The 11,135-nt window shown below is 36.1% G+C and overlaps 2 protein-coding genes across 2 annotated transcripts; both read left to right on the forward strand.

The window, feature by feature from the left end:
* Window positions 1-209: 209 nt before the first annotated feature.
* Window positions 210-2,431, forward strand: LOC113492980 (probable cytochrome P450 6a14). The gene is made up of 2 exons (XM_026870734.1): window positions 210-1,551; window positions 1,919-2,431. The coding sequence occupies exons 1-2, from the start codon at window positions 240-242 to the stop codon at window positions 2,077-2,079; spliced, it is 1,473 nt and encodes a 490-aa protein (XP_026726535.1). The 5' UTR covers window positions 210-239; the 3' UTR covers window positions 2,080-2,431.
* Window positions 2,432-5,351: 2,920 nt separating this feature from the next.
* Window positions 5,352-8,224, forward strand: LOC113492981 (probable cytochrome P450 6a13). The gene is made up of 2 exons (XM_026870736.1): window positions 5,352-6,731; window positions 7,355-8,224. Exons 1-2 carry the CDS (start codon window positions 5,423-5,425, stop codon window positions 7,513-7,515), a joined length of 1,470 nt encoding a protein of 489 aa, XP_026726537.1. The 5' UTR covers window positions 5,352-5,422; the 3' UTR covers window positions 7,516-8,224.
* Window positions 8,225-11,135: the final 2,911 nt, after the last annotated feature.

The raw sequence follows: 11,135 nt of genomic DNA on the forward strand, positions 1-11,135 counted from the left end.
ATTGTGTCTAAAAATAGAAAATCGTAATGATGGTCGAAATTCCTACTATCTAATTATGGGGAAGAGAAAAATAAAAATAACGAAATCTGACATAGCTCATTGTCATTGTTTTTAATATTCACAATCAGTACCGTAGAGCTTGCGTAAAAAAATGACTCGTTACTTGTATATAAAGCTCCGCTGATCGATACCTCGCATCAGTTATCGCTTGACCGCAGTGAAGAAATAACTAGCTAACAATGTTGCTCATTATATTAATCACTATTTTGAGTTCAGTGCTGTTCTACTTAATTCTCAAGCCCAATAATTATTGGAAGAAGAGAAATGTACTGCAAGTCGGAGACATAATGCTAAAATTCATGATCAATAAGGTATCATTACCAGAAATTTGTAAAAAAGTCTGTGACGAACACAAGGCTGATGTTATTGGAACTTCGACTGGAACCGTGAAGATATTGTTGTTAACTAACCCTCAAGACATCCAGGCCGTGCTCACTGGTGACTTCCAGAAATTCCACAGCCGTGGGTTCTTGATCAATCAAAATGATCTCTTGTCTGACAATCTGCTCTTCATGAACGATATTCAAAAATGGAAAATGATTAGACAGAAACTCACGCCAGTGTTCACAAGTGCGAGACTCAAGAACATGTTCTACATCATGGACAGATGCGCTCGGGACTTCGTGGATTTGGTTGATGATAATCCACTCTTGAAGAGAAAGCCGTACACTTTGATTTACACATACACCACTGCTGCGATTGGTGCCTCAGTGTTCGGTATCGACACTCAAGCCAAGAGTACCATGGACTCACCGTATGTAGATATGATATGGAAAGCTTTATCACCATCGTTAAAAGGAAGCCTAACTCTCCTGACGGCTAACTTAAGTCCAACTTTGTATAAATTCCTAAAACTCAAATTTCTTGGCGATCACGAGGATTTCTTTATTAATGTCATGAAAAATGTTTTTGAAAGCAGAAAAAATGATACTGAAAAGAGACACGACTTCATTGAAATCTGTTTAGAATTGAAAAAGCAAGGTTTGTTAAAGGACTCGACATCAGGTTATGAACTGGAACCCAGTGATGAACTATTAGCCGCACAAGCGTTTTTCTTTTTCATCGCCGGAGCAGATACTTCTGGAAATGTGATACACTTTGCTCTAGTGGAGCTCGCGAGTAAGCCGAAAATGTTAGCGAGACTACATAAAGAAATCGATGAAGTGTTCGAAGCTAACAAAACTGACGAACTTGCTTATGAAGACCTGGATAAAATGCAGTACTTAGACATGGTAGTTAGTGAATCAATGAGAAAGTACCCTCCCATCGGCATCATACAAAGGGTATGCACAAGGGACTCCGTCCTGCCATCTGGAGTGTCAGTAGAAAAGGATGTTTTGTGCATGGTACCAGTATTGGCCGTGCATAGAGACGAAAAGAACTTTCCGAATCCAGAAGAATTCGATCCTGAGAGATTCGCACCGGAGAATGTATCCGATATTAAGAAATACACTTATCTTCCATTTGGAGAGGGCAACCGACACTGTCTTGGTAAGATTTTCTTGATGAATTTAATTCTGATTAAATTTTAATCATTATCTCAGCCTTGAAAATGACTCATGTCATTTAGAGAAGAACCGGGAAGAAATCCGTGAATTCTCACTGTGAAATGCTAATTCTAGATTAAAAATCTATGAAATAATATTTTCTTAAATTAATTAGGAAATTAAATATTTGTTTCTACAAATATTTAATTTCCTAATTAATTCGGATTCATCTTCGTCTTATTTGTAGCGTCTTACCTGTCAAATAAATGGTTCTTTTTCACATCGCAAAATTTTCTACAATTTTCGGCCTGTTAAAAAACGATGTTTATCCATTGGTGACCTTACTTAAATGTGTGTATTATATCTTCCAGGTGCCAGATTTGCTCGCGTGCAAGTAAAAGCTGGTCTCGCCAGGCTGCTGCGACGGTTCACCTTGACTGAACAGGAACTGAAGCCAGTCGTGTTTGAGAAGAGCACCTTCGGTCTTCGATCTGCCGACATCTTTTACGACTTAAAACGAAGAGACATTTAAATTTGGATAAGAATAGAATAGAATAGAATATTCTTTATTGTACACCATGCAATTACAGCAGTGATTCTTAAAACATACAATGTTAGGGTACAATGGCGGTCTTATCGCTAAAAGCGATATCTTCCAGACAACCTTTGGATGGACAGGAAAATTATCATTATGTACAGAGGCAGATGGTGCACTATTGTTAAAAACATGTAAAGGTATACATAAGTTGATAGGACTGAGTTTTGAAAGTGCAATGAAGTTGTTTTGATTAGTCATTAATTGCGCTTTTACTGAGACTTCTTATGTAAATATTGTGCTATTGTAATGTTATTTTAAATGATAAATTATTTTTTTGGTTCATAAATTAAATATTTTTATTTTATCGGATATTTTCTCTTTAACTAAGCTATAACCGCATAAGTGATACGATCACAGGTTAAGCTATGCTTGACGCGGTTGGTCCGTAGATGGGTGACCATCTTTGTTATAACGAGTTCCTCCGTGTTTCGGAAGGCACGTTAAATTGTGGGTCCCGGCTGTTATTCCTACATCTTTGACAGTCGTTACAGGTAGTCAGAAGCTTGAAAAAGTCTGACAGCCAGTCTAACCAAGGGGTATCGTGTTGCCCAGGTAACTGGTTTAAGGAGGTCAGATAGGCAGTCGCTCCTTGTAAAACACTGGTACTTAGCTGAAACCAGTTGGACTGGTAGCCGACCCCAACATAGTTGGGAAAAGGCTAGGCCAATGATTTTCTCTTTATTTCCCTATGTGATTTTCGTAAAATTGACGACTCTCACTTCTACATAGAAGTAGTGATAGCCTAGTAGTATAGTCGTTGTAAAGCCAAGTCAAAGGATCATGTCTTAGCACACACCTGTCTTTTCCTATTCCTATACGTATTACAAAGTGTAACACTTAAACTTTAAAATCATTACAGTAACAGTTTTTTGAAGAATTATCATAATAGTTCAAATCTATGTACAAGTATCATCATCATCATCATCATCATCATCTCAGCCTATCGCCATCCACTGCTGTATGAGTATACTAAATTAATAATATAATAAAATTTATTAGAGAGTTCATTTGAATGCGTGTCGGACTCGCGTTTTTAGGGTTCCGTACAAATAAGCTTATGATGAAATCGGTTAACTGGCAAATAAATTTGTGAGTATCTTATAAATATTCTTGTCATACATCAACTTTGCTACTATTACCGACTTTTAGGTTTCAAATATTATATCGCGATTCAAGGAAGGAACGGACGGACGGTCAGATAGACGTCTAGACAGTGAACACTCAAAATATGAGATCCTTTTATTTATTAAAACATATTATAAACATAGGACCGTCAGATAAAAGCTCTTATTTCTTTCCCACCTCCTTCACTAGTCTACAAACCATCACGGCGATGGTTCCTCAATAATCTTATTAAATCACGTGTAATCCTGCCGCCGTCGCGTCACCCGGATAATCCTTCGGACCGTGTTTAAACCGGTGACACGGACACCCGGATCACGAGGATCCTCCGGTTGAATGACGTTTACATATCCGGACGTGACATTCATTTTGTACAAACACTTAATTAAATATTTGTGAGGTCCAAATATTATTTGACAATCAGCTGATTTCGTGTCCCATTTCTGGCTCAGTTGTACTAATAAGCGCTTATGTCGCAATGGAAGATAGCACCTGCAAAATTTTGTACTGTTTGTGAAAGCATGGTGACGGACTTTTTACAACATATGACCATTTTTATTAGCCGGTTCGATCTGTGCGTGGAACAAGTAATTGTATAACTAACAATTGATCCGTCGGTTTGCGTTTTGGGATGGCATATTTGTGAGAAAAAGATGTGTGGTTGACCAAGACACACTATGTGCGGCGTGTCGCGGGTTTGATCCTTGTGTAGGACACGCGAACAATAGTTTTAGGGAATGAAATAGCAAAGAAAAAAGCATGGTCAGTCCAGTCCTAGAATTGCTATTACAGTTGTTGCTTTTGATTAATTAAGAGATAACAACAAATAGACTTAATATGGGTTCATCATATTCGTATCTTACTTCTTCTTTTGTATAAAAATGAATTTCTGTTCGTTAGTCTCGCTAAAACTCGAGATCGGCTTTTTTATCTTGAAATATTTGTGGAAGTCCAGGGAAGGTATAAACGGTGATAAGTTGTGGCAGAGTTACTATAAAAAGTATTTTATCTGCATTGTCATCATCGAGTGTTGGACGGTACGAAGTTCGCCGGGACATTTAGTTATCGATAAAAATACATGAATTACACAACATAAGACACATGACTGGCGCTTTAAATATAATGAACTGCGTACTATACTGATAACAGCTGACTAAGTTCATCATCAGCCTATCGCAGTCCACTGCTGGACATAGGCCTCTCCAAGTGCACGCCACTGAGATCGATTTTCGGCTTCTCGCATCCAGCTCCTGTCAGCCGTCTTGCGCAAGTCATCACTCCACCGTGCCTGAGGACGTCCTACACTAGTATAATAGAATAATTTGTTTAAATTGGTCACCTTTCAAAATGTATGACTAGCCAGACCGCTGTTTAGCTTCACTTAGCAACTGAGAATGTGCACAAGGAGATTGTAAATTACTTAGGTTTACGTAAGGGATTCCAAGCGTTGCTTTCTGAAACTCGTACAATGTGTCAAATTACTGATAATCCCGTCAAAAGTCACAACGTTATAACAAAAATTAGGAATTGGTCGTTTGGTTCCATATTATGTTGAAGAAATATTATATTTTAATGCTTGTTACTCCCGGACATATCTTTCTTTAGACAGATATATCTTTCACCAAGAGAAATTATGACATTTTTTTTTAAGGTTTGATTTTTAGTTATTAATTTCGTGGTTTGTTTTTATTTTTAATAAACAATAAATACGGATAGATTAAATAGCCAAAACATAAAGTATTCGTTAAACTCATATTAAGAATGGAATATGTGTATCTTTGTTCGTTTATTAACAGCTACATTACGTCATTGCTTCCAATTTACCGCCATTCCTATTGCATAACATATACTTAATATTATGCAATGCATGTAAGCCCCAATGATCTGCTCCGGATATTAAACAGTACTTCTAATAAACACTTAACAGTGACAAAACGCTAATCATCATTACCCATCCATAATTATAAGCATAATTAGTAAATAAATGTAATAATTACAAAAGTATCGTTATCTAAGACATTTTGTAATGTCCGAGAGATAGTCAAACATTACACATTTATATAAATTAATATTGCTTACAAGCAATCAGTCTGTCGTTGTGCCTCCGTGAGGTCAAACGTGTCCAATCATTTACGTCTAGTTCTTCGCATTCACAATGTTCGCAGTTATATTGTTATTAGTTGTGTGCTCAGTGTTGCTTTATTGGTGTCTGAAGACCAATAATTATTGGACAAAGAGGAATATTATACAAGTTGACGATATGATGCTCAAGTTTTTGTTCAGCAAACATTCAATGCCAGAAATTGCTAAAGATATTTACGATAAACACGACGGCCGACATATTGGCAGTTCGTTAGGTTCCAAACCAATGTTGATGTTGAAAAATGTTGAAGACATCCAAGCAGTGCTAGCTGGCGACTTCCAAAGCTTCCACAGCCGTGGTTTGGTACTAAACTCAAATGACCTTCTGGCTGACAACGTATTGTTCATGAACGATTTCCAGAGATGGAAATTAACCAGACAAAAACTGACACCAGTGTTTACTAGTTCTAGACTCAAAAATATGTTCTATATCATTGAAAAATGTGCTTGTGATTTTGTAACTTTTGTGGAAGACAACCCTCAGTTAAGACATAAGCCTTTCGACATGCTTTATACATACACAACTGCGTCAATTGGTGCTTCTGTGTTTGGTATCGATACGAACACTAAGAATACTATGGACTCGCCGTTCATGGACATGTCAAAAAAGTCCATAGAACCATCGCTATTCCAAACTGTATCTGTTTTCTTATCAGATACTTTTCCGACTCTGTTTAAATTATTAAGGATCAGAGTATTTGGAGAAGTCGAAGATTTTTTTATAAGTACAGTGAAAAAAGTCATGGAAAGCAGGAAACACGATTCTCAAAAGAGACACGACTTTATTGAAATCTGTTTAGAATTGAAAAAGCAGGGGACGATGCAAGACTTGGCAACAGGTTATGAACTGGAACCGACCGATGAATTGTTGGCTGCTCAAGCATTTTTCTTTTTCATTGCTGGTGCTGACACCTCAGCGAATACGATGCACTTCACTTTAACAGAACTTGCAAGCAACCCAAAAATTTTAACAAAACTTCACCAGGAAATCGATGGAATCCTGAAGAATGAATCTGATGAACTCACTTACAACGACATTGACAAATTTCAATATTTAGACAAGGTGCTAAACGAGGCGATGAGAAAGTATCCTCCAATCGGTGTCATACAGAGGTTATGCACTAAGGAAACAGTTCTGCCATCAGGAGTCCCTATAGAGAAAGACGTCATTTGTATGATTCCAGTGTATGCAATGCATAGAGACGAAAAAATTTATCCCAATCCGGATTTATTCGATCCTGACAGATTTGATACAGATTTGCAATCTGGCAAAGGAAAATACTCTTATCTGCCGTTTGGGGAAGGCAACAGAATTTGCATTGGTAAGTTGAATATCATTGTTGATAATTTATATGAAAACGACAATTATTCTATAAATAGAAGATAACGGAGATAGCAAGTCTAATGATACGCACATATTCCGGTTGCCGATGTAAACAAATCCGATACACGGCCAGGGCGACTGACAGATCTTCGAATACCTAAAACTTGATAACGAAAGTAGCGATTAATACAATTTAATTGTGTTTATCTTTAAGTGTTGTCGTTATCTTGTATTTTTTGTTTGTCCAACACCTAGTGATTGCCTAATCGATAAAATTGTTTTAACAACAAAGACATTCAATCGACTTCGATTAAAAAGTATTGATATTTTTTATGGGAACAAGGCGATTTTTTTAGACACAATCAAATTACCAATAAAATTTGTTAATCCATATTACAAGGATCTTGTTAATTTTTCCTAATATGTCCAACCGCATTGAACAACTGTGTCTTATAATATAGAAAGCTGTGTCCACCCAAATGGCTGGAGCGATTGCGATAAAATTTTGGCACTTTACGTTATTACATAGGGTACTTTTAATGTAATGTTTATCCAGTTATAACTGAGATCCAAGCAGGGACTCCGAAAGCAACAGCTAGTAATTTTGCACTCTTTTTTCAGGTAACAGATTCGCTCGTCTTCAGGTCAAGGCAGGTCTCGCCCGACTCTTGCGACGATTCACGCTAACCCCACAGGAATACAAACCAATCACATTCGAGAAGAGCCCGTTCGGACTTCGGGCGCCTGACATCTTTTACGAATTAAAACCTAGAGATGTTTAGATTATTTAAATTTACAATTAAAGCATGGGTGTTGTAGATTTTGACAGACTGAGTATACCAGATACATTTTCGGCCAAAGATGTTAGAGGTCACCACGAAACCCACAAACTCATCCCGTAGTACATGTGTGTGATGCACGCTAGGTCTGAGTCTGGGTGCTGGGTGTCGTGACTGTTTATGTTAATTCTAAGTCATGTAAAACAATAGCTCAAAATTGTGTGCTGTGACGTAGTTATTATACGTTATTTCTGAATGTTATTAGATATTATATAACGGCTTAATGAAATGGGCACTGGTCAACTAGTATTAGATATAAGATTATTACAATCAACTTTTAAAATCATTGGGTGTTATAAAAATTTAACCCCAATATTTATTTTCGAGAATGACTCATCCGATTGTTCTTGTTCCAATTTTTGTCTTTTACTATGTGAAAACACAAGTGTCTAGACTGTGTGTCATGTCTCTGACATTTTTAAAGTTTAATGAATTTGAGGGATACGTCTATTTTAGAAAAATGCACTTGGAAAAATGACACTTTTCTACAGGTTTACCATTCATTAAATGTAAAAGTCACTGCTTTGAAACCTTACAACAAGGTGCAGTGGTGACTCATAATACGCATTTAAATGTAAACACATCACAATAAGTAGAGATAAAGTCTTGTATGTTTATTGTACGGAATTACAAACAAAGATATTATTATATATTTACGTGTATCGCTTACAATATGAATCCGTGTTATTTGTGATTTTAATGAAGTAAATATGAAATGTTTTAGCGTGATAAGAATCTTAGAAATATATATATTTTTTTATAATATTCTAGTGTATTGCTTAGGTTTTATCATTTTTATTTTATACGTGAAGAAATGTTTCATTTTTTTAAGAATTAACAATATTTTTTTTTTAAATAAAATAATTTTTATAGTAAAGTACAGTACATAATTAACTGTAGAACTATAATATTTTAAGTAACGTCAAATAAACGTTTTTTTATGTCAAATGTCCTCTCTGTTATGTCATTTTATTGTCAGAGTTAATATTTAGAAATGCATACATAACATACGTTTGGTTAATTATTTGTGATTAGTGACCTTGACTGCTATAGCAGAGGTTGCTGGTTCGATTCCCAACCCGGGAAAATGTTTGTGTGATGAGCAAGTTCATTTGTTCTCTCTGGGTGTAATTTATCAATATTATGAGCAATATTCAAGTATGTTTATTACTTGTCGTGTAGTATTGTTGTATTAAATTGTAGAATATTAAAAAAAGTTTATCAAACATACGCAAAATTGCCATCAAGATCATTTTCCCCGGACCAACCCTCAAATGCAAGGTCAATGATACCCGAGTTCCTGATGAGCCGGCGTGTATGCTAGGTCCGTTTGTTATCCGGGTACGCAACGCCCCGGGCTCCAATTTATCCGTCTAACCTAATTACTACGCGAACGAGCACTATTTATTTTCCTAGAGTTAGTTGATCCGATTAAGCTGGGTGAAAAATGTTGATACCCTGTCTTATCCCGCATATACATGGGTTATTAAACATGTATATTTTGATGGACTAGCTGCTGCTCGCGGCTTCGCATGCCTATATGTCAGTTATAGATTTAAATACATGAATGTTCTTGAACGTAGTCGGATATTAGAGGCGTTTAAGCTAATTTACGGTGTTAACTAGGTCCATATCAAATATCACCGAAAGTGGCCCAGCCGTTTGGGCGCACACCCCATATTTGCCAAAACCAGAGTCACGGAAGCGTTGGGAATGAACCCGCACCTCATGCATAAAAATCCATACCGTAGACCACCAAACACTATGCAATCTATAAAAATCTGGCCTCAGTTGTGATCTACAAATATTAGTCACCATATGCTAGCATCTAATCAATGAAATCAACAAAACATCACTCGACATTTGTTAAACAGAACTTTATTTCTACAGCAGTAGAGTCAATAATCACATGAATCGGAGTTCTTACCGTGTTATTGACCTTTGTACGCCATAATAGGCCGTATGATATAATATAAGGTTGTATTGTTGCGTAACATGTTACTGACCTGGCGATGACAAACAGATTTTAAGTTTTTTACCCAGCTAATATTAAAAAAAAAAAGTTTATCTTTTTTATAGAAGGTATTATGATATCTTGGCAGTGACTTGGCTGTTTAGGTACTGTCGATCTCTATAGAATTTTAAACGAAGTCCAAGATTTTTCAATATTGTCTGTATTTCGTTTGTTTCTTTTATATTTTAATCTTCTTCTTCTTCTTCTCTTCTTCTTCTTATATATAAAAATGAATTGCTGTTCGTTAGTCTCACTAAAACTCGAGAATGGCTGAACCGATTTGGCTAATTTTAGTCTTGAAATATTCGTACCAGTCCATGGAAGGTTTAAACGGTGAGAAAATAGGGAAAAAATGCAGCAAAGAAATAAAAATAAAATCTAATACGCGGATGAAACCGCAAGAAGCAGCTAGTGAACAATAAAAGTTGCGGTGGCTTTGCGTAGCGTGGCGTATGATATTGTATGCACGAGTTGTAAGTTCGATCCCAATGCAGGCAAGAACAAATGTGATTTTTGAAAACCAGTACATTGTTCATATAAATATACGGTACATGCACCAACATAACATTTTTATAATTGTCTATCTATTTGTTCCAGCCAATCTCTGAAAAGGCCTTTGGGTGTTTTTTTTTTACGCTAGTTGCAAATAAATATTACAGAATGATATATTTATAGTTCTTTATTATAAACAAGTAATTAAAGGAATTAAATAGAGAATAACGTTAATTAACTATTATGTTCGTTAGCCGTATTTTATCCAATTTACTGGAAAAAGCACCATTACGCTGTTTAATACTCATCATTAACGCAATTAACGAAGAAGTTGACATAATTATTTACGTGCTCGTCGATTGAGTGAACAATTGTTTTGCTAATTAACACATTATAAATATTATTTTTTGGTAACCCTTTAATGAGGCTACGCTGTCCGTCCGTCCGTCTGACACTAATCTGCATCTCCTCAACCGTGATAGCTAGACGCTTGAAATTGTCACAGATGTCATTTTTTTATTGCCGCTATACCAAAACATACGAGAAAAATATCAGATATCTAGGTAATGCAACGTTTCTAGGGTTATAAATTTAAAGTTGACTAGTGTTATATGAAACCCTCTAACCCGTTTCGCGAGTCCGACAAGCACTTGACCAGTTTTATTTGAAAAAAAAATTAGTGGTTATAATTTCATGTTTAGTTGAGTCAACTACTTTATATCTACATGAGTAACAAAATAAATCTATGCTTTACGTTTTCGATTATTTTTTTCTTTAATTTAAAAATAAAACGTAGCCCAGATACGTTAACCCTACACGAATGTTCTATCTTCCGTATTTCAAGTTTAGGGGGCCTTAGAGACCCCTAACATATCCTAGTCTGGAGCTAACGTTGTTCATTGGTGGAGCCGGCATCACGTATTTTTACAACAAAGAGGTATACTGTGTGCTCGTATATTCCTTCGTTTTATTTTGCAGATGCAGGTTGGTGAGGGAGAAAATAAAGTGGCTGCACTATTTATGACGTACGTGTGAGGTTCTTCTCTTGATATCCTAG

Source organism: Trichoplusia ni, chromosome 4 (assembly GCF_003590095.1).
Source record: "Trichoplusia ni isolate ovarian cell line Hi5 chromosome 4, tn1, whole genome shotgun sequence".
NCBI lineage: Eukaryota > Metazoa > Arthropoda > Insecta > Lepidoptera > Noctuidae > Trichoplusia > Trichoplusia ni.

Bases quoted from the DNA above. Each gene is read 5' to 3' on its own strand.
- LOC113492980 (XM_026870734.1), top strand. From the start codon at position 240: ATGTTGCTCATTATATTAATCACTATTTTGAGTTCAGTGCTGTTCTAC. The intron at 1,552-1,918 runs GTAAGATTTTCT...TATATCTTCCAG, and splicing joins GGGCAACCGACACTGTCTTG to GTGCCAGATTTGCTCGCGTG.
- LOC113492981 (XM_026870736.1), top strand. From the start codon at position 5,423: ATGTTCGCAGTTATATTGTTATTAGTTGTGTGCTCAGTGTTGCTTTAT. The intron at 6,732-7,354 runs GTAAGTTGAATA...CTCTTTTTTCAG, and splicing joins AGGCAACAGAATTTGCATTG to GTAACAGATTCGCTCGTCTT.